We start from the raw sequence: 23795 nt of genomic DNA, 5'->3' as shown, positions 1-23795 counted from the left end.
TTTTGCTCCATTTCATTCCTCATCCCGATCCTACCCCCAGCACTCCCTTAGGGGTTTCCACCGCCTGGTCCCCGGGGCTCAGCTCTGGAAATGGGCACGTGCTGGAGCAGCTCACGCTGAGCACGGGAACCGCTTCCTGAGAGCGTGAAACCAGCCCCTGGACACATTTTGGGGTGCATTTTGGGGTGCATCAGGCGTCTTATCTAATAGCCACCAGCGCTTTGCACAAATCCCCTGGGGCTCGCGCGTCCTTCCCAGTGCTCCGATGCAAGTGACCCCGCAAGACGCTACGTTATCTGGGTGACAGCCTTGTGCACCCCAAAAAAATGCCAGCGCCAAGCTGGAGGACCCCACAAAGACTGCCTCGGAGAAGGACATGGAGAGGTAGGGCCAGGAGGGCAGGATTTTCTGAGGGTTTATAGGATTAGCACTGGTGAGGGAGGAAGAGCACTGGGATTACCTCAGGCACCGTCAGGGCAGTGCAAGGAGGTGGTGGCAGTGCCGGTGGGGAGAAGGACGGGGGACAACCAGCAATACGGCTGGCAAACAGCTTGGAGGAGACATCAGACACGTCCTGTGGTTGGGTGTGAGCAGTGAGCCCCACTTGCTCCGCTACAGGCCACTTTGGTGTCCCCAAGAACAGGCAATGCCGTGCACCCACGGCTCTCCCCTTGCCCAGTGGCATCCTGGAACGGCGCCTGTGGCAGGGGAGAGCCCCCCAGGACATCCGTCCTTCCACTGCAGACCTGGCACCATCTCGCTCCCCTTTCTGGCTGCTTCCCAGAGCATCTTGGCAGGACAGCCTACCGGGAGTGATGGGCAGCAGCCGGGTGAGAGATATTTCCTCCAACGCCCCGAGCACCCCAGCAAAGGGAGCCCCCAAGACGGCTTGGGATGTCCTCATCCCATGCTCAGCCTCCTGTTTCCTCTAGAAATGGATTCAAGAGGTTTCAGGGGAAAGATGCTGGTGTGGGCAAGGGGACGGGGAGAAAAGGTCCTGCATGAGATCCACCAGAGCCTGCCCTGCCCAAGTCCCGGGCTCCCTTTCCCTCGGCTGCGTCCCTTGACTCAGTCCCTGGCCCCAGGCAGGTCCCTTGACCTCCCCGTCTGCCAGCAAATCTGCAGCTGAAAAAAACCCTGAGGGTCTGAACCGAAGCACCGTAAAGCAAGCACGGCCCTTCGCTGAAAACCAGAGGCAGCGGCAAAGAGCAGAACAAAGCGCTGCCGGAGGAGGCGTGACAGCGCGTCTCAGCCGGAGCAGGGGCGGCAAATTGGTCACAGCAGGTTCCGGCTGCAGCGAGCGCCTGTGCGTATCCCCAGCAAGGCAGAGGTGCCCGGGAAGCCGTCATCTTTGCACGGCCTTAAAACCTACTCCTAGCTGCATCTCCTTGGCAAGGCCGATCCGTCTAAGCAGAGGATGGAAGGATTTGAGGAGCCATCCCCTCCGGCTGGCCCGTCCTGCTTCTCCCTCCCCAGCATCATGGAGCAACTCCCAGCAGAGAGCAAAACCCAAACCCCAGGTATTGCTTTCATGGGTGCCGTTGCTCTCCTGATTGCTTCCTTGCTGGAGGACGCAGCACGGATTGCTTCTGGGGATTGCCTAGGAGGGCACAGTCACCCCCCTGATGGCCACCAAGACATCTGGCCACCTTCACGGCCACCAGCAGATCAAAGCGCTTCCTTCCAAGGAGGCGATTTCATACGTTCTTCCTCACCCAAACAGCACTGTTTTGACTTCATTATGTTTTAAACCCCTAAATATCGCAGGATTTGCCCATGAATACTGGAAGGTCCCAGAGCCATCCCATCTGCATTGCTAAGCACTGTCACCTCCTCCCCTCGCACTGCTCAGTTTAACCTCTGCCCCCTAACATTTGCAGATAGATGCACAAAGCTTAATCTCTCAAGGAGCCGGGAGACTCTTTCTCCCTGCAGAGGAAACAGGATTTTATGGATTTCTACTTCACGTGCCAGGATGGACCGGCTATAGCTGTTTCCAAGCCAGGGAGCTGAAAAGGGAGTGTGTAACGGGAATCCCGTGCAGCGGGGACGTGGGATGGGGCTGGGTGTAACAGGATGAGCACCTCTGATGCAAAAGGTCCCCAGACTGATCTGCTGAGGTGGTTAACAGAGGTTCTCAAGGACTTCAGCGCAAATATAGAGAGCTGAGCACCTCCCAGGGTCCGGGCAGGAGAGCAGACACCCTCCTTAACTGTGCGCAAGAAGGGAACATGCCTCCATTGGGATGGGAAGTGGGGAACAAGCCGACGCTGCTGCAATCCTGGCCACACGCTGAGTGCATTGCCCAAGCCGGGGCTCTATGGCAAAGAGGCAAAGCCACTGTGATGGAGAATTGCTGGGGAGGAAAATGTGCCATGCACATTTCCCCCCAGCCATGCAGGTCAGTCTTATGGATGCCTCCAAGATGCCACAAATATCCACCCCCCCTTCTGTGTGACCCTTTTGCACTGGGCAAGAAGGACAGAGAGCAGCCAAGAAAGCCTTGGACACAGAAAGAAAATCCTCCTGAGCCAGGTAATTTGTGACTTACTACGGTAATACAACCGAGGCGGCGGCCATTTCTGCGCTGTAGCTCTTTCCTTACTATCAATATTTGCAAAACGCTTCCTGAAGCATTAATTGCATGAGAAGATTAATGGAGTGATTGCATCGGGGAAAATGCAGCACCCATTCCGTGCTCAGGGGCAGCATCGTGCCGGCAGCTGCGGGCAGCCCAGCTGTGCAGCCAGGGCCAGGGCTGGGTGGAAACCGCGGACGAGAGAAGATGCACCATAGGAGAGCCCTGGACAGCCAGGCCGAGAAATCTCAGCCACCACTACCACCCTGCTGAAAAGAAGGCCTCATCCTGCCCCGGGAACGGGAATTTTGCCATTCGGTGTAACAGCAGCGAAGTCACGGCCCGAGGGAATAAGCCGGTTGTGCTCTCGCTCGCCACGGTTTTACCCCAGGGCAGATTTCTTGACTCTGGTGTAATCGCTCCAGTGATTGGTGTAATTGGTGTAATCGCTCCAGCAGGATTTGGCCAAGATAAAGGTGATGCCAAGAAGGGTGGGGATGTGGCCATGTGTGTGCAAACGTATGGAGCAGAGATAAGGAGAGGCCATAACCTGAGGCTGGGAGAAAATAACTGAAGTCCTCCTGAAAGATGGATCAGCGAGAATATTCCTCTTTCGGAAAGAGCAGACGGAGCGTGAGAAAGGGAATGGGCTTGCAAGAAAGACAAGGAAAGTCGGGATGGGATGGAACCATGGAAGGAAGAAAACGGGCAACGTGGCTGTTGGCCACGTCTGCGTTTTTAAGCCTGGGGTTTGGGGTTTTTTGGCTGGTTCCCCTTGGAGCAAGGTTGGGTTGTTTCCAAATGGCTTTTAAAACTCCTGCAGGAATTTCCATTGCCTTGAGGACCGTGCGGAGCCCCATCCTTGGCTGGAGCCAGCCAGGCTGAAAGCAGAAAGCGGGAAGTCACTGGCCTCCAAAGCATCGCTCCTGATGCTCCAGCAGGAGATCATATGTTTTGAGAAATGACAGGTACCAAAAAGTAATCTAATTTGTTGCAGTTATTCAGCGCTTTCTCAGCATTTGGCTCAGGAGGCTAAAATTCATTCTGGGAAGAGAGCAGGGAGTCTGCAGGGCTGCTCCTGTTGTCCCCATAATGCCAAAATCCCCGAAAACAGGGTTTGCCCTGGTTTGCACCTTGCAGAAACGGTGAAGCGAGTGGGACCCCGCGCAAAGCTGGTGGCGAGATGGCTGGGTGCAACCTCCGTGGTCCCTGCTGGGAACAGGGATAATGCAGAGGCACTCCAGCAATTCAGCTGGGAATCGGGAAGACTAATTAACTCCCATTTGCAAAGTGCTCCAGGAGGATCTGGGGCATTACAGACACCAGGAAGACCGACAAGTTTCCATTCATTTCCTTGGCTTTGCCACGGAGTTTTTGAGGATTTTCCTGGGAAGCAGGGAAGGAGGAGACCCATCTCCAGCTCCAGCTCATCTCCCTGGGGTACAGCTGCTTTGGCAGGGCTTGCATAGGTGCTGGTGGGCCCAGGACCACTGAGGGAGCTGCTCGTTCTTGCAGACCAGGTCTTCTCCATGGGTGGGAAGAGGCAACCAACTCATGGCTTGCTCTTCCCACAGGCAGCACACTGGGCTGAAACCTCGGGCAAGAAGAAGAGTCACTTCATTGATGCCTCTTGTCCCTGTAACAGGTGGCTTTTGCACATAAGAGAGTGATGGAGAGGGAAAGGGGACCTGAAGCATCTAGAAAATGCCCTTTCCGGCCCAGACGGAGGTGGCCTACAGCGTTACTCTCTGCAGGTGAAGGTGAAAAATGCTGGAGGATGGAAAGCCCCTGGCTTTGCCGCTTGCTGCCCCGAGCTGAGGGGCTGCCCGTCACCCGCAGTCCTCTCCTGCTTAAGGAGAGATGCTGAAGACCAACAACGATGCCCGGGGGAGCCTGGCTTTCAGACAAATAAGCAGCACCTTAGGCCATGCCAGAGCAATAGGCAGATTTTTGAATGATAGAGGGGGAAGCCCCAAGGGAGGATGATGGGCTGCTCACAGCCCAGCAACGTACCTGGGGCCTCCCTTGACCCAAGGTGGGATCATTCACTTGGATATAAACCTGGTCCATCTTCACCACGGCATTGCAAAGAGACAGAAGTCGGGATTTTTTGGGTCGGAATGGCTGCATTTTCTTTCCTCCCTCCCCCCATACCCAAGGGTCTGGCATTTTGCGGGCTGCTGATCCCTCTGGCTCCAGTCCAGGAACACCATTAAGCACAGGCTTTACGGACCGAAGGCTGCTCGCAGGCTTTTCCCGCACGGAGACGGCCGGTTGGGTGTCCTGCAGGACGAAGCCCTTGGCAAGCGCTCGGGGTAAAGCACACGGGGAGGTTTGCACAGCCCTGCCCTGCCTCGCTCCGCCTCGGCTTCTCCACGCCGAGAAATTACAGCAGTTACGCGGGATGTTGTAAAGCACTTTGAGGCCCGTGGACACGTACCTATTATCACGACAACATGACCTCGGAACAAGTCAAATGCTTAGAAAAATATTCCCTACCCATCACTAACGCTGAGTTTAAAAAAAAATAAAATGCAACTAACCCACCGTCATGGGTCAAGGCAAGGTATTTCCAGGTTAGCTAAAATAATCAGCAACACGGGTGCAGCAACCCAGGCTTTCACGGAACATGGGAGCAGCAGGCTTCAAAGGGCAGGTTCCTCTGTAGCCGCTGTCCCATTCTTGAAGCACAGCCAGATCCGCCTGTTACGGTGACTGTGTTCGGCAGCGGCAGTGATCCAAACCTCCCAGCTCACCTTTGCCGCTCAGGGAAATTTGGGAAGGAGGTCTGAGTTGCCCGAATCGCCCCTCCACTTTTCAAAACCTGAGCAGAAGTCATTAGACCTCGCAAATTGCTGGTTTGTCTTGTGAAGGATCCTTCCTGGTATGCTCACCTCCCCTCTTATCTCTGAGCATATTAACTAAGGACGTCCAATGGCAATAATTAGGCCGGTCTTTTGAATTACGACAGAAGGAGCAAGTTTTACAGATATTGCTTTCCAGCTATTGGATATCAGAAAGGCCCGGAGAGGATTCATGCAAAAATCAGGTGCAGCATCTCAGCAACATCTACCCCAAGGAGAAGATGTGTGAGAGAGAAGAGAGGACTGGAGGATGCTCTAGTGGCAGAGATTGTAGGTTGTTTGGTTGGACTCGATGATCTTAGGGGTCCTTTCCAACCATGAAGATTCTGTGATTCTGCGATGCTAATTCAGCCTCAGTCCTGATGGTGTGGCGATGGGGACAACCTTGCTGACCACCCCAGCTGATGTCCAGCAGTTTGGGGGCCTTGCTGGTAAAAATGTGCCCCCCAAACACGGTGCCTGCATGTACGGGTCCTCCCGAGCACGCACATGGGTGCATGTTTGCGGCCGAGACATCCCAAGAGCTGCCCTTCCTGCACTATCCCTCCTGGCAGCAGGACAAGGCATTGCGCTGGGTGACTTCCATGCCCTGCCATCGTCCCCCAGATGCTCATCTAAATCCCACACTGGCATGATATGGAGGGCTAGGACTTGCCACCTGCATTGCCCGCCGCAAAAGGTGGCAACGAGTGATGGTGCATGTGTGCAATGCTTCATGGATACAGCATCAGCAGCAAATTACCTCCCCTCCACCCCTGCCAAGGATCTCCATGCCTCTGACTATCGCCAAGCCATGCTAAAAACACAGTCAGATGCTTCTGCTGTGGCTGCTAATTTGCCAAAAATATGCTCTGGTAACTGCTTACACAGGGGAAGAAATAAAGTATGGATTTTTGAGTATGCAAATATAATCTGCAGGCAGGAACACGTGATGGATGTTAGTCATATTGCTTAACGCGAGGCTGGGTACATACATCCACGATGGGCACAGTGAGGCCTCGGCATCCGCGGAGGAGAGAAGGGGAAGAAGGGAAGGAGAAGGGAGAAGAGCAGAGCAGAAAGGGAGGAGAAGAAAAGACTAGAGCAGAGGTGTCCTGGGCTGCTTGGCTACTGCCGGAGCCCTGGGTAGCATTAAGTCTGCTGCTGGGGCTCAACAAATCATAAATCCTTACAAGTCGGCAGCTCCTATCAGCACGGTTAGCTGGCGCTTTTAAAAGCTAAACGGCAGGGACCCTGCACCTAAGGAAACACGGCAGTGGAGTCGCTGGGTTTAGGTGATGTACGGTGGGAGATCGCGCCGCAAGCAGGTCGAGATGGGTGCAGGGGCACCTCTGCAGGAGCAAGAGCCGGGGGCTGGAGAGAGAACACAGATTTATACAGCCTCACGCCACAGCCAGGGAATCTGCCGCCTCCTCTGGATGCAAATAACAACATAAAGTAACTCGGGCCGAAATACCACAGAACAGGGATTGCTCAACCGTTCTCCATAGGGAAAGCCATCTGACGGGCAGGTTCACGCGTGGTGAGAACGCTCATCTGGGGGATAGGAGCCCCATCCAAAACACGCGGAATCCTTTCCACTCTCACTGCCGGGATGCCTGCCCCGAAGATGCTCCGCAATCAGGAGATGGGCAGAATAAAGCCACTTCCCTCACTGGCAAACATGAATGGGCATCAAGGTATTGCAAAGACCACTGATACGTGCGCGCCTCCTCCTCCTGCGGGCACGAAGGGGCTTTGCACAGCCTACAGCAAACCTACGGCAGGGCAGGGAATGGGGCAAAGCCCCCAGGCTGATGCCCTGCCTCTGAAGACAACCCCGGCTGCAGGAACTAAGCCATTTTCTGCAGCCACGGGCCAGTGGTGCATACGCGCCCTTATAACATTAAGAAGAAGCCACTCCAGGAAAATCACACATGGGAATTCAGCTCAGATAACATCTGCGAGAGGAGCACCCCCCCCTCCCCAGACCCATGGCTACGTTCAGTCTCGCCCTACAATGGCTTCTGAGGCATTTGGGCTATTTGCTTTGAGGGGGAAAAACTCAATTTGCTCTCCACCCTGTGCAGGAAAACCCAAGTCCGTCCTGAGTCCTGAGCATCCCCTCCCTCCTCCCATCGTTTCTGTATCTCCTGCTTCCCAGGGCCTCTGTGCATTCGTTAATAATTGCCTTTTCCAGCCAGCAATTGGAGAAATGCTTCAAACCATTATAATGACAATCGAATCTCGGCATCGCTAATTCTGATGGGGCTCATAATGCATCTCAGGCCGGTGGCGATTTGTCTCAAAGTGCCAGGTCCTGGAGTCAGGGGAAATACAGCTTTTCAGAAGGAAAGAACCAAAGAAAGAAATTTCTAGTTTTCCTGGGAATGGGAAGCGCCAGGGAAAGTCACGGGAGCATCATCCCCTGGTGAAACAGGGCCCATAGTTTTGCCCAGGGCAGCTGAATCCCTGCGGATTTGGCCACCGACTGGGCCCAAAACTGGGATGAAGCTTTAGCACAAGGGATGCGAAACACATTAACATATCGCTCAGCACCTTTATTACGGCTAATGTGCTCCTCTTACAAAGCAGAGTGAAATCGGGCTAATGCTTAGTCCGTTAATCCTCCAGCGCTCTAATCCCCATCGCAAACTCTGTGATCTCACCCCATTTCTCAGCAGAGCTCCAGGGAGCGAGGGCTGATCCTCTGTCGCTCCCAAACGGCGCCGGGTTTCGGAGGGCTGCCTCCCTTGCGAGGTGTGGGAGATGCTCAAACGCATGGGATGAGGCCGAGCTCCCCATGGATTGGGGATACGAGGCTGCACCAGGAGTGGGGAGGGCACGGGATGGGACGAGGTGAGAGCAGGGTTTATTTATTTCCTGTGAAATAAATGATCAATCCCTTGTTCAGTCCAGGGAAACACCTGGCAGACCCGAAGTGATGCCCTGAGCAGGAAATCATATCATTCGAGTGATCATCTTGGTGCGAATATCTGCAAACTTAGGGATCTTGCTCCGGCTGTTCACTCATTCATGAAAATTCATGATGCTCTGCTGTATGCTAAGAGTAAGCGGAACCTCTTCAGGGAATAATTTTGGGAGTGACTCTTCTAAGGGAATGCTCATGCATCAGTTGCAATTTTTAAGGATTTTTGATTCAAAGGCCAGATTCTGCCTGTGAAAAGCCGGTATCAAACCCCAAAATAGAAACACTTGCCACTCGAGTGTTATTTTTTTCTCTGAGCTCCCCTTTTTATGTTAACAATCAAATACGTTAATTATAAGCTAAACAGCTTATTGCAGGGCCAAACTAGCGTCAAGAGTCTCCTGTTAACTTCTGCAAACTCTTGCAAAAAAAATAATCCTTTCTTGGTCAGGATTTCAGTCAATGCCACAGCCGGAGCCAAAACAGGCAAAAAACTGCCGAATCTCACAAGACGGATGTTAAACCGCAGTGTTGCCCCCCATAAGGCCATCGCCATCCCCATCCCCATCCCCACCCTGCCCGGCTTCTGTATCTTCAAGTCGTGCCTACATTAATACAGATCATTCATCTACATCAGCGTTACCTGACTCAAAGCATTCAAAATTAATCAGGTTCATTTTAAAATCAAGGCATTTTTAAACAGAAGGCATTTTTAGCTCTCGTCTGCTGGTTTCCGAGCCTCTAAGAATGACTTTTCTGCAATAGTCTGGGTGGAAACCTTGCTTCCAAAAAATTAAGCTGAAAATCTTGCAAAATCACATGATTCCACAAGCTGGAGCTTCAAGGGAAAAAAACCGTTCAGCTACAGGAGCAGATGTCACCCAACCACGAGGAGCTCCATGGGATACCAAATCACATGCAAACACCCTGAGATTTTGCATTAAAAGCCGTGAGAAACCCCGGGGTAACCCAGCCCAGCGTCCCCCCTGGAAGGATATTAAAATTCTGCTTCTGGACTTAAGTCGCCCTCTCTTCTGGGGCAGGGAGCGGTGTGTAAGGGGGTCAGGTTGCCCCAAGGTTGGGGTCCTACGCCACCCCCTGGGGCATCAGCACTGGCCAAAATGCTCGAGAAGATGGAGCTGGGGTCTACGCCTGCCTGGCAATTTCTATCTCCCGTACTTTTCCCCGGGGTTAAAATCCTTCTTCCTCTGTCCTGAGCTGTACCTGAAACTAAGCAGCATGTTCCAGTGAGATAAGTAATTACCATGAGTTCATATCATTTATTTTTAATGAAGCTGGTCAGAATCTTCGCATAGTATTTCGATTCATTTTCCTATGTTCGGTGGGTCCGATGATGTTTCAGTTATTGCTCTCCTAATAACCGCCGTCGCACTGAAAGCACCTTCTGCACCAAATCTAGACAGCAAGGTGCTTCATAAACAAAGCTCATAGCTTTGTTTTTTTAATTAGCAGGTTCTTAGGGGGGTTGTTAGGACCAGCAAGGGCTGTGCCTGGATTCTGCAGGAACCGGGAGGATCGGCGATCAGGGCGCGTTTGTATTTGCTTGTTTCCACCCACTATCTAAAGTGCATCAACAATTCCTTCCCAGCAGCAAAATAAGACGAGAGCTGATACTTTTAAGGTAATTCTGACATCTGCGCTATGAATAGATCGCATGGAAATTTGCCCTCGCTAGTTGGTTCCCTGCAGCTGTAGAGGAACCCGTGAAAAACCCCGGTACGGAGGGAGGCAGGAGGCAGCCCTCGGTGATGCCGCTGCCTTTAGTGGCCCCGGCGGGTGGTGGCTCATCCAAAACCACCTCTCGGCTCAGGCACGGGGGCTGCAGCCCCTTCCCGGACAGGCAGGTTCCCCTGCGGCATCCCCGATCCATCTCCCCAGAGCGCAACCCTTTACGCTGGCACGGGGCCTGCTTTGGCAAAACGTTTCATGGTTTTCATCTCCTCAACCACTTCACGGCCATTTGCTTGGTGGCTGCTGGTGCACCTGCTAAGAGAGCGGCTGGAGGTGTCACCGGTGCCACCGCAGAGGTGGGGAAAGTGGGGCACGGAGCTGTCGCGGCTCCTTCCCGGGCAGGACAGGCTGCGGGAGAGCCCACGCCGGCAGCTCCCACCGCACCGCTTCCCTCTCCCCATCGCTGGCAAAGCATGAAAATTTCCCAGCCCGGGCCAAGAAAATCCACTTGCCTACTCACACGGTGCTAACAATGAAAACACTAATTATATTTCACTCACCTATCAAAGGGATGATTCATTTAGGTGAGTGGGCACGGAGGATTACACAAGATGAACGCCGCGATGCGACCGCCCGGCCGTTTTGGGGTAGCCCTCCCGAGAAACAAGGCTGCATGGAGCGCGTGGGCGCCGGGGATGGGGCGAGGGGGTGGCGGCAGGAGGGAGCCGGCATGGCCCCGAGCCACCACAGACGCCTCCGGTCCAGGGAACCGCTGCGAGCCGTTCCCCGAGGGCTGGCCGGGCAGCGGGGACGCGAGAGAAGGGGCTGGTCCCCTCCCCGAGCCCCTGTCCGATCTCGCATCCCCGGTGCTCAGCTGGGGAGAGGTGGAGGGAGGAGAAAAACAGCGTTGGCAGGGATGGAAAAGGCAAAAGCAGATTTGGGGCTTCCTTCATCCACCCCATCTCATCCACCCCCACAACCACGGTTTCAGCAGCTAAACCCCCAACCCAATGCACAGCCCTAGGACTTCCACGGCAAGCCTGCAGTTCCAACCTGAACTGTCCCCAGGGAAAAATCACTGACTATTTCCAAAGTGTCCGAGGAGTTACAGAAAGGCAGGAACCAGATGAGATGTCTCCCGATCTCCAGACCTGATCGGAAGAAGGTCTCCAATGGGAGGCTCCAACCCTCTGCTCCAGAGAGGTTCCACCAGCACCAGCAAGGGCAACGGTTGCGTCCCCAGCTGATCCAGGTGGATGCAGCCCCTTTTTCCTGAAAAATGGGAGCAATCCCACTCCCGCCGTGGACCTGGGCTGAAATCTGGCCCAGCAAACGCGTGGTGCAACTCCAGCACCCAACTGAAGTGAACCTCAGCAGCCTGCTTTATGTAATATCAGAGCGCTTCTGGATGGGGGCAGGAGGTGGCAGGGATTTTTGGCAGAAGGACAAGGACGTGCCAGCAGTATCGTTGTTGGGGGGGTGGGTCCGAGTGTGTGCACACATGTCCTGCATGTGCCGGACCATGGGTCGGGCACGCCGCGGTGCCAGGGCAATTTGGCAAAGCGTGGGCTCCGAGAGGAACAGCGAGGATCTGTTTCCTTATGTGGGCTCTGTGCTATAAGTTTGCACTGATGGACACGTATCCGCACCGCGGTTTGCATCCATCCGGCGCATGCATGGGCCGGAGAGCGCTGGGGGCCGACCACGTGCGTGTGGGTATGCGAGCGGAGGGGCGAAGCGGCGTCTCGGCGTGGGGAGGAGAGGCGTGTGTGCATGGCGATGAGCGTGTCGGCGTGGGAGGTGCGAGATCTGCAAGCTGCGCGTGGGGGATGCGTGCGCGCGTGGCAGGCGTGAGCACCCAGCGTGGGAGGGCGGGGGGGGGGACGGGGACGGTACCCAGGGCGGCGGCGGGAGGGGGGTGGGGGTGGCAACGTGTCTCAGGCCACCGCATGCCATACCCCACCTCCAAGCCCAACGCATCGACACGTGCGCATCAGTCACGCAAAACATCGCTCCCCAAGATAGCGCTGGCGACGCTTGGCGGAGCGTCGAGATTTGCCCTCACCCACTGTTGTGCAAGGAAATGGTAAAATTGGAGTGAAAAACCATGAATTCTGGGGCATCTCGCTTCCTGAGCCTCGCTGCGCATTTAGGGACCCATCCCCTAGCCCTGGTTGATGTGCTAAAAAAAAAACATGCAAGGGATGAATATTTATCTGTGGGTGGCAAGTGACAGATGCTGGGGCGAGGATTCTAGGATACTTCAGTTTGATGAAGGTAATAACTTGAATAGATTAATGAGAAACATCCTTCCCAACAGTTGCCTCCCCTGTGCCATAGCTACGCAGCCACCCTTCCAGCAGAGCTCCTGCACACGCCACCTTCTTGTGCCCAAGCACACAAAGTTCATCAAGGTTTGGTGTCCACAAGGCTGGAGATGCCCGACTTTGGCGTTCTCCATCCAGAATGGAGACAGGCAACCGGGAAAGGGCCGTGGCCTCTGGGTACTTGCAACCGAGTTGGTCGAAGTGCAATTTCGGCTGGGTTGAGTCGCTCCGCGGTGATTGCCCAACCGAAATGGGGGGAAAACTGGTGTGGAGGAGCCCAGTTGGGGAGTGCATGGCCCATCCCTGCTCCCGGCAGCAGGATGGGCTTGGCCACAGGTACCATCGCTCTGCATTTCCCCAGCACGGCCGTCCTCTCCTCCCAGGACAGAGTCCCTGGGTGGGAACGCTGTGCTACAGACCCTACAGACCCTGCCCTTGTCTCCTCCCGGTCCTCTCACCTCCTCCCAGAACGACAAACACGCAACATAGCTCGTGGCTCCCCCAACACCCAGAAGCCCAGCCGGCCTGACAAGATGGAAGCAAAAGCTCTTTGCTTCTGGTAGGTTCTCAGAAACGGTGAAACCGATGGTGACCCCCCCTGCCCCCCCCAGTTTGGAGATGCTCCCCAGGTTTCCCGCCGCGCTGCGGTTGATGGGGAAGCGTGCCGGGGTGGGGGCACGTGCGTGGCCCGGGGACGGGGCCAGCCCTGCAACACCCAGCCCTCGGAGACCTGTAGTTTGTCGAGACTTGTGTCTGCCTTCCTGCAAACCTCCCCGGCAGCGGCTGGGTGCCAGCAGGGGAGCGGGGCGAGGGGCACTTGCCTTGGGAGGATGCAGAAACCCCCTTCCCCCCCCCATCCCCTCCTGACCGCTTTGAAGGTGGGTTATTCTCTGACCGAGCTTTATTCCCAACCGAAGGACTGCTGGGATTTATGGGTGGCTCGCAAACACACACTCGGCAGATTCCAGCTCAGACCCCAGCATTATTCCAGGCAGCTGAAACAAAAGGTTGCAGCTCTGTTTTCCTTTAGGAGAAAGCCACCAGCACAAAATTATCATTAAAAAAAAAAAAAAATAATAATCAAGAGATGGTTCCACCTCTCCCTTTGAGACCATAAAAAAGCAGCTGCAGGTAACGTTTAATCTTGCCTCCCTGTATCATCACAAAGCAGCAAACTGGGTTTTCTAGAGAAAGGTCTTGCAGCACCTTTCAGGAAGGCTGCGATGGAGCTCAGCAACGCTGCAATTCCCTTAACATAGCAGTCCTGGAAAACCATAAAGCCTTAAAAAAAAATAAATAAATATGAGCTTGCTGTAGATGGACACGTTCGCCAGGAAAACAACGGGGGCAGCGCTGCCGAATGCCCCCCCGGCTGGCGGCAGGTAGGCCTGCCTCGTATTATGGTGGCAATTTAGATGGAAGTAGCCACAAAACATGCGGGAGGATGATACAGCCACTTACAGCACAGCACCAGCTGTTTCTCCTCGTTCGGCCTTAAAGCTTGTTAGTCCAGCAATTTTATATATATTTTTTTTTGGTCACTCCAATTGGGTTTTCTTGTTTTTTATTTAATCCCAGTTTCCCCTCCACATCTCGTTAAGCCGTGTTGACGGCAGAGAATAGCTTTGGTGATCCCTCTGAGCCCCTACGCTAAGCATTAAGCCGTAAACTAGGAATGTAAGACTCTTGTCTGAATTAAAGTCTTTTGCCTGATATTATTAAGCGTGGGGCTGCGTTTGGAGGGGGCCGCAGGGCGTGCGGAGACCCCAGCCCCTCGCTGGAAGCATTTGCGGCACCAGAGCTGCACCCCTCTGCCCCGCAGCCCCTCGCACCCTCGCCTCCCCTCTGCCCCCGGTTGCTTCGATGCAAATCCTACAGGTTCCAGTGGTGCAGAACTGCAAATCCCATGTGCAACTTGGGTCGTCTCCCGACGGCTTGGCCCACCCCATCCTCCGACCCACCCTGGGCGAGAGCCGGGCATCCCCCCCCACCAGCGCAGCCGGCTCCCCTCCCCAAAAAGCCTGGTGGAGGAGAGGCGGGGGGAGGACCCGGTGCCCAGAGACCCGCTGAACATATGGGGCTACCTGTGGCAAAGAGCTGGGCTGATGCCACGCCGGGCTGGCTCCTTGTCTCCTGCGGGGGGTGAGCATCCCTCGCTCCAGGCCAGCAGGTTGCAAACTCCCAGACTCCAGCCTAAAACCAGGGTCCCCGTTTGGAGCCGTGTAGCCCCACACCCCCGGCCGAGAAGGTATCAATGCAGCACCTACCTCCATCCGAGTAGGTCTCTGTCCCGTAGCCATCCTGTAATCCATTGCTCCAGGTGCCTTCGTACTTGGCCCCGTTTCCAGTGCATTCTCGGACCCCGTACCGTCCCTTAAATCCATGGGTCCACTCTCCTTTGTACACCCACTTCCCCTTGCTCTCCATGCCAATGCCATGGCGCTTGCCCTGCGCCCAGGTGCCCTGGTAAGTGTTGCCGCTGGGCCAAGTGTAGACCCCCAGCACCTCAAAGCCGTGACTCCAGGAGCCCGAATATTCACCTTGACCCTTCGGGCCGGTACAGATTCCGTGGCCATGAGCCTTTCCGTCCTCCCAGCCTCCACAGTACGACCCTCCATCGTCAAAATTAAACCTTCCCCCACTGGACATGCATGTAATTCGGTTTGCAAATCCCCCAAAAGGTGAAAAAAAAAAAAAAAAAAAAAAGAAGAAGAAAAAAAAAAAAAAGAAATGCAGAAAATAAAATGCGAACGATGACTTGGGGAAAAAAAATAAAAAATAATCAAATCAAATCAAACTCAATTGAAATCATGCACCAGATCCAGGGAGCTGCTTAAGCCAGTTTCTTGTGATTATTCATTCTCTGGGAGTATGTTCAGGATCAGTTCTCTCTTCCCCTGCTGTGGAAACAGTATCATTAAAAAAAAAAAAAAAAAAAAAAAAAAAAATAGCAGCAAGAACAGCAGCAGCTATTGGGTTTTGGTGCAAACGACTCCACCTAAAAACCATCCAAGGCAGGGAACGGGGGTGGGGGAAAAAAAAAAAAAAAAAAAAAAAAAAAAAAAAAAAAAAAGAGGCCAAATGCCAAGAGAAGGAAAAGGAAAAATAACCCCCAACCTGCGCTCCGCAGCCCGAAGGGAGGGAGGGCAGGACGGCTCAGAGCCCCCGCGGTGACCTCCAGCCGGGGCTGCCCGGCCGCCCGGCGGGGCTGGGGCGCGGGGCCGGGGGGAGCGGCGGCGGCGGCGGCATGGCGGGGCCGGGCGGGCGGCTGACGGCAATGCGGTGCCTCCGCTCGGCTCCCCCGGCCTCTCCCGCCCCGGCCCTGGCGAACGCGCACGCACCCCGCGTCCTAAAAACCCGCCATCGCCTCCCTCATCACGCACACACCGCACACACACACGCACACACCGCACAACCGACAACAACCCCCACACACCCCCCGCCTCCCCGGCAAACCTCACTCCCCCGGGGACCCGCTGGCCTCGCCCGGCGGATCCCGCATCTCGGCCGGAGGATGCTCGGAGCGAGGTTGGATGCCGGGGTGAGGGGCTGGGGGTCGGAGGGGTGCAGAGGGCCTCCCCCCCCCCTCCCTCCCTCCTTGCCGGCTCCCTACGGGGATAAATCCTGCTTATTAATGAGCAGGGATCCTGAGCTTTCTGCTCTGCCTCATCTCCCGGCTCCTGGCTCAGGGTGGATTTAAAGAGACAGGAACTGCGTCGCCTTCGCCTCCCCCCCTAACCCCCCCCCAAAGCTGGGCCGCGGCCCCCCGCAGCCCCCCACCACCTCGCCGCGGATCCGGGATGCTCCCCGATTTTTATTTATCCCTTCATCCCTCCCCTGCCCCGCTCCCGTCGCTCTCCCGCCGCTTCTTCCATGCGACGAGGGGGCGGCCGTCCCCTGCCAGAGCCGGGGGGGGATCCCCATTTGCGGGTGGGTGGGTGATTGGGTGTTGGTGGGGGGGGACACACACACCGTGGGAGGAAAGGGCCAAACGCCTCGTTCAGCGCCGCCAACGCCAAGTCTCCGGGCAGACTTTGCTCCATGCCGGGTCCAGCACACCGCAACTGCAACACGAATTATTTATTCATGAAAAGGCCGTGCTATCGCTCGCTCCGGGTTTATGGCAGCGGTCCGGGCTGTACCCCCTCCCAGCTGGGATGCTGCGCACCTCGGTCCCCTCCCTTCATCCCCGAGCATCTCAGCAGGGTCCTTCCTATCCATCGGGAAGGTGGAAAACAGCAGGAGGCCCTCGCCAGTCCTGTCCGCAGATATTTTTTTTTTATATGTGTTTTTTTTTTTTTTTTCCCCTTGGGATTGCTGAAGATGTGAAATCCTCCCCAGGCAGCGGCGACAGCTCGCTTCCTGCCTCCGGAGCACGCGGGGTCCTGGTCCTGCCACGCACCCCCTTGTTTCTAAGCATGCCAAATATTTGCGGCATCAGCGCGTTTGTGCGGGTCTGTGTGCATTTATATATATATATTTGTATTAATACACAAGTGTATTAATACACAAGTATTAAAGGGGGAGCTCTACTTAAGGAAAATTTAAAAGATGCTCACAAGTGCCTGTAAAGCAAAATGTGGGCAATGTATGAAAACACAGTTCTTCCGGAAAATCTCCGGTAGGACCGCCAGGCTCACCGGCTCGTATGTGCATCCTGCCATCGCCGCCGGCGTTACTGGAGCGCTCATCTTGGGCCAAGACTATCGGCTTGGATTCCAGACCCGGCTCTGCCAGGACTCCAAGGAGAAAAATGAGCTGTATAAACCCTGGCGATGGAAACCCGTGGGATTTAGGCACGTGCATCCCCACTGGAAGGGATGGTTACGCTCAGTACCTGCCTCGGTTGCCCACCTAGTAGGAAGTTTCAGGCTGCGTCTTCCCACTCACATTGTTTTTTCTACATCGATGCATTTTCTTGTCCATCCGTTGAAACAAATCACCACCCTCGGTGGGAAGAAAACCTTCCTCCCTGTCAGAGCTGGAAGGAAGAGGTGCGTCCAGAGTGGGTGGAAATTTTCCCACTGAAGCATTTTTTTTTGCAGTTGAAAATGTCTTTTCAAACCACACCGAGTCCTTTGTGAATGCAAGAACCGCACTCATTATACTTTGGGGGTTTTTGCTGTGGTTTTTTTTTTTCCTAAAAATCCCACGCCTCAGGTACTGCATTTTTTGGCAACTGCAGACTCACTTTTTTTTTTTCATGGAGAGAGACTTTGGGTGGAAACCCCCCAAACTTTCCAAGAAAAACACTACAACTGAAGTTGCTTAAAGGCATATAAAAATTTTGGCAGAGAAAAAAAGAAATTCCAACGCCCTTCTGTTGTTTTCTCAGTGGCTTTACACCGTTATAGTAGTTTTACACGTTAATTGGCATGTTAATTAATGGACAGCTATTCCTTCTGTGGAGTTCAGTGAGGTATAAAGACCAGAGGCCAATGCCCGTGCATGCACCAAGGTACCATACACCTCCGACCAACGCAGGATGATGCTCCTAATAAAATAGGTATTTAAAATAATAGCGTGTTTAGTGGGACCTGGTGAAAACGAAATCACTAACAACAATCTGCGGAGGAAGCAGAGAAAAGAATGAGCTTTACTAGCGACAAGCGCTAGTGCAGGGCTATCGGGGTGGTGCGTGGCTTTAAAATGAGTATTATTTTGGGAACAGCATCTTTGTGGCTGACGAGGGGCCAGTTTCGACGCTGAAGATGCAGCCACGTGTCACATCTTCTGTTCCTGACCTGAGCGAGGTTTTGTGGTGTGCCCGTAGCCTGTCTTGCTGCCCCGTGGCTGGAGTGGAGGGTTTGGTGAGAAAAGGGCCGCCTTGGTTATTAAAGGGTTTAAGATGGGCTTCAGGAGGCTGCAAAAAATTGCCCAAAGCCACGTTGGCAGCCAAATAAAGAAGACTGTGGGAATACCAGATGAAGGGGCTGGATGGATGATTACAGACGCCAGGGCGATCGTGGCGTGGTGGGCAACAGTGACGCAGCCACGCTGCTGTCCCCGAGCCTATCCCCAAATAAATGTGTTTTTCCCACAGTTTAGCCAAAGGTCAGGATTTAGTTTAAAATAAAAACTCATGCCCCGATCGTCTGCAGTCCTTGCTGCCGATGGGGAGTCCTTTCCAAACCAGTTCCTATTTCCTTGGTGCTGCTGGTGTGCGGGAGGCTGAGGGAGAGGAAATTCCACATTAGATTTCACACCAGCCCCGAATACCAGCGGGCTTTTCCCTCTGGAAGATGCTTTTGCCACTGGCGAGCAGCGGGTTGAGCTCTGCAGACGTTGCCATTCCGGGGCCGGAGCCGGGCTGCCCTTAAATCATCACAGCGGGATTTCTCGGGTACATTTGGCAAACTCTGGAGAGATTTCCCCGAAGGGTACAGACAGCGTTAGATAGGGCTGTAACGTTGGGTTTTTTTAATAACCTGATGCAGGTGTGGATGAGGGGAGTGAGATGACATTCGGGATAAAAGAATAATGATGAAAAAATGTAATAAAAAGCATATCAGCTTACTATAAGTAACTGAGCATCGATGGGGGGAAGACAAAATAGCAACAGGCAGTGGGAGCAATGCAAAATACAGAGAATAAAATTAGCACCTGCCTATTCCTGGTGTGCCTTGCAGGACACAGGTGGAAAACTGGCGGAAAGGCACAGATCTCAGGTGGAAAACACTGGTGGAAAGGCACAGATCTCCGGTGGATCCCATCCCACCCCTGTGTGCGGGAACCCGCCCGGTCCCGCAAAGAGCTGGGCACAGCCCGACGGAGCAGCTCAGGGAGGGATGGGGATGCAGGCAGGCGGCGGGTTTTCATGTGCAATGTGGTCCAGAAAGACAAGTGCAAGACATCGGGGAGACCCGGCCATCGCAGAAAACCTGCTGGGAAGTTTGGCCGTGCTTAAGAAAGAAAAAAAACCTGCCAGAGAGCCAAGGGAGAGAGAGGATTAGCTGGAGGAATCCATGCTGCTACTGCATCCTCGGCGTGGGAACGGCGGGATGTCTCTCTAAAGGTCCGGCTGCCCAGAAAAACATCTCCAGCATCCCAGGAAGGCGGGCGGCTTTTTCTGGGAATTTGATCCTGCGAAGCACAACAGAGGCTGGGGAGAGGAGGAGGAGGAGGGAGGGCGTGCTGGCCTGCCCGAGCCCAGCCGCGAGGTGCGATTCGACGGCTTCTCAACTCAGTGGGCCACCATCCACGGGGGTGGAGGATTTTTTTGGCAGGAGCAGCGGGGCTTCGCAGGACCTCACAAATTGCAGGCAGCTCCTGGGGATGCCCAAATGATGCTGAAGGGGAAGCGCATCAAAGTGATCTTAAAAAAAAATCGCCTCTGTTTCACGAGGAAAGAAAGGAAAAAGGCAGCTGGTGCCCCTTGCAGACAAAAACGCTGGTGGAAAGGCACAGATCTCCGGTGGATCCCATCCCACCCCTGTGTCCAGGAACCCCCCTGGCCCTGCAAAGAGCTGGGCACAGCCCAATGGAGCAGCTCAGGGAGGGATGGGGATGCAGGCGTGGAATTAAACGTGAATTAAATACCAGGTTGCTTAAGCGGTGTAGGGAGGTTTGTGTTTTCCCAGGATGAGTCTTTCCTGGTGGACCTGCAGAGCTCAGCTGACCCCCATCTCAGAGGGGAAAGCTCCCAGGGGGCACTCTGGCCAGCCAAGCCAGGGGCACATTAGCCTGATAACGTAACGGAGGAGGAACGAGGGCACCAGGCCGCACTGCTCCAAAAAAAAAATACAACTGGGAAATCAAAGGACGTAAAGAGAATGAACTGCAGTGGCAAAAACCACCAGCACAAGGTGCAATTGCTGAATACACACCACATCCCTGCTCCTAATGCCACAGGGTGGCGAGGAGATTTCACTGGCTGGAGTATTGCAGCCCCGTGTTATAAACACCTTCTCCTTTTAAGTTCCTCTCCTGCTTGGAGGTCTTGATCTGCTGGTCCTATTCCACATCCCGCTGGGACTGGTTTGGGAGCACATACCTCCTTCTCTCGAGCACCGGCGGTTCCAGGCTGGTTCCAAGTCATTAGCAACATGGAAATAGATGATCCAGAGTGTTTCTGGATCAATATCCTGGCAAATAATTAAGCAAGAGGAGTCTGCAGCAGGGACGCAGCACAATCTGCTTCTTCAAGCAGCCACGTCCATAATATCTAATAAAAATCTTGTGATCACTGAGGACTGCAGATGAAGCGATGGATGCTGGAGGTCTCGAGCTACTGGTATTAAAATATCCTTAGGATTTCTAGGGGAAAAAAAAGATAATTTCCTAATGCAAAAAATATTGCCTCCAACATGAGGGAATTCCACGTTCGACCTCGCCCTGGCAGGTGACGATGAATTTCTCACTGTACGAGGCACAAGTGATCATGGCTTGATTACATTTGTTATCTGCAAATGAAGTAAAGCTCAAAGCAGTAATATATATATTTATATATACACTTGCCACTTTAAAAGGTCCCGTTTCCCAAAGCAGAAAATAATTACAAGTCACATCAATTTGGAGAAAGACTTTAAATGAAAAATGTGTTGAAAAGGGAGAAGCCTTTAAGAATATTTTACCCAAAAAGCAGCAACGCAGACAGAAATAATTGTTAAAAAAAAAACGAAAAACACAACAAGGCTTGGAAATGAAGTGAAAGAGCCGCCAAGACTAACACATAAAATATAAACACATGAAAAGAAGAAAAGGGAAACTGGTAGTAATTAATAGACCTCAGAAGCTGGGGAAATTAAAGACAGAAGGATATTTTCCAAGATTTTCAAGAAAAGGAGTGCATTAGCATTAGCAGTGGGACGATGCTCCACAGAAATGGGAGATTTATCAATAACGTAGAAAAGGCAGAAATGCTCAGCGCAGGTTTCTTCCTGCTATCTGGTGGAAAAAAAGACAACGTGCTAATGGAATCCTTTCCAAGAGTACACGAGGGGTACGCTGAACCGCAAGCTGATGGAGCTCAATATTTTTAAACCAGCAGATGTGAATAACTTGCGAGAGTTGTAAAGGAGGTGGCCAAGGAGCTGTCGGGATAGTTAATGGGGTTTTTCAATAGGTCTTGGAACAGTCATTGGAAGTACTAGAGGACTGGGAAAAAGCCAGCGCCGTGCCCACGCTTGAAGGGGTGAACAAGACGCTGCCGATTTTAAGCCTTTAAGCCTGCGAGGGATCCTGGGCAATTATTGGAACCATTAACGCTGAACTTGATAGATGGAGAATTGAAAGAGGGTGATGTATTGAGTGGCAAACAGGAGTCTGAGGGAAACAGGCAGTGGTGAGCTCACCCTCTTTCACCGATGGGGCTACGAGGGTGTTAGGTAGAGATAATCGCACCCGAGCGATAGCCTTAGCTTTCCGCACAGCCCTTGGCTTGGGCCCGTGCGACGGATTGATGGGGAAACGATACAAAATCAACAGGGCCTGCATGAAATAGATTAAAACTTAATTAAATAGATTACAACCGAGAGGGCTCAAAGTAGAGTTGCAAACGGCGAGCGAGCGTGGAGTGAGCGGGGGTCCAGCGGCATCGCCGGTGAGCAGCTCTGGGCTCATGCCTGGGCGAGGTAAGGACCGAGGTGTCCGAATGTCCTCCCTGTGGCACCAGCGTATGGAGAGGAGCTAAATGCTGGGGATCAAAGCAACCACAGCAGCCGGAGGGATGGGGAAGCCCATCTGGGACGGGATCAGACTTGATACGGGGGTTTTTAAATAAAGAGGGCACCTCCTACCCTGGCTCATAACTTTTTTGAGGCTTGCTCGCCTTGCCTGTCTCTCCTGGCCTTGAGCGGGTGGCACAGCTGCCACCTCGCGAAGACCAACCGCCAGGGTACTGCCGAGGTCCTAACGACATTAGATTGAAATATGCGGGTTTGGAAACTAGAATGATTTTCATTTTCGCTTCCCGCTCATTTCCTCCCCCAGTTAATTGAATTCCAGGCGTATACAATCACCTGATGTTGTTCCCAAGTTTTCTCTTATCTGCTCGGTCTCTAGCTAAATTACCCCCAAAACCAATTAAAGAATAGAATGATATTGCAGCAAGCAGGACTACTGCTAATCTTCCGGTAGATTGTAGCTTAGGAAAGTGATTGAAATGGTTGGAAATTACATTACTTGAAGGAGGTCGGCCTTCGAGTCGTAAGTAGCATTTTTCTTTTTTTAATACGTGACTGCTTCAGTGCTAATAATCTCTCACGGGTCAACAAAAGTCACGACCTGGGTTAACCAGAAACTCCTGCGTGTCCTTGGGTTTAATACCGGTTCGCAAAGAGCTTAGGAGAAAACGATGAAATGTTTCACGTTCTGCAATAACGCTCATTGTCTCAGAGGGGAAATGGGTCTGCAGCGAGAGGAAGGGCAGGGCTGGCTAATGGGCATGTTACAGGCATGTGTACAATAAATTACCTTGAGTGTCTTCTTTGTGCTGGGCATGGGCTAAGTGCATTTACTGGTCACTGAATGTATCGCATTAACCTGCTGCATACAGTATGTGTCTGTTTATCCTGCCAATTACTGCAAATCTAATCAGCTTTAGCTGGGTAAAAATAGAGCCAGTTTCCGTGTGGAAATCAAGAGGCACAAAAACAGCAGCAAAGAAGCTGATCCTGATCAACCGAGCACATGGGAGGGAAGACTTGCAACGCTGGGAGCATGAAACGTGTTAGGATGCCTTCTTCCTTGTGGCCAGGTGGATCTTTTCCCCCAGGCCTATATCCTCCCCAGCACCCACCAGGCAGCCTGAAGGAGGGAGCTGGGGGCTGCGGGAACGGCAGGCAGGCAGAGACCTCCTCCGATGCACTTTCCGGAGCGAAGGAATAGGGCTGCAATCAGCTGGAAGGGCCAAACGAGCCGAGACCGATGCAGAAGGGGCAGAGGTGTGCAAGAGGTATTTTGCAGTAAGGAAGGGCAGGTGATAGGGGTTCTTTGGCATTCAGGCTGGGGGAAAAACCGTGTTGCTGCTGCTTTGGATAAATTGGCTAAATGTGGATGATGACCAGATTTGAGTTCCCATGTGCTGTGGAACGCTCCCAGCAAGTGTTTTCTGTAAGATCAACCTGCTCTCCCATGTAAAGGCCCATGAAGCAAATACCATACCATGAGAAAAGGAGCAGTTCATGGCTCCGCAGGTGGTGCATCTCGTCCTCCTTCCCTCCCTCCATCCCTCTTTGCTGAAGGACGGAGGTAGCTTTTGCCCACTGTGATGTTGGCAGCCGAAAAATAAAGTCAAGGGAAAACGATGTGATTTCCCCCCCCCCAAAGAGGTCTCATTTCCCCTTTTATTTTACTGGATGCCCCACAAAAAATAAGTGTGTCGAGAAGTTTGTTCATGATAAAGCCCAGATCCTTCTCACAGCCTGCCGTGCGGAGCGGCCCTGCTTTGCCCTTCTCATTGCAGGTGGCAACCTCTGGAGCCGGCA

The 23795-nt window shown here is 53.4% G+C and overlaps 1 protein-coding gene across 1 annotated transcript in view; it reads right to left on the bottom strand.

The window, feature by feature from the left end:
* Positions 1-15290, bottom strand: part of JPH3 (junctophilin 3) — a 58607-nt gene extending 43317 nt beyond the window's left edge. Inside the window, exon 1 of the mRNA XM_063334791.1 lies at positions 14637-15290. Within this exon, the coding sequence (XP_063190861.1) occupies positions 14637-15018 (382 nt within the window). The 5' untranslated portion in view covers positions 15019-15290. The remainder of the gene's footprint in view (positions 1-14636) is intronic.
* Between the last annotated feature and the right edge of the window lie 8505 nt (positions 15291-23795).

This window comes from Chroicocephalus ridibundus, chromosome 4 (assembly GCF_963924245.1).
Source record: "Chroicocephalus ridibundus chromosome 4, bChrRid1.1, whole genome shotgun sequence".
Classification (NCBI taxonomy): Eukaryota; Metazoa; Chordata; class Aves; order Charadriiformes; family Laridae; genus Chroicocephalus; species Chroicocephalus ridibundus.
This window is presented reverse-complemented; position numbering and strand designations above follow the sequence as displayed.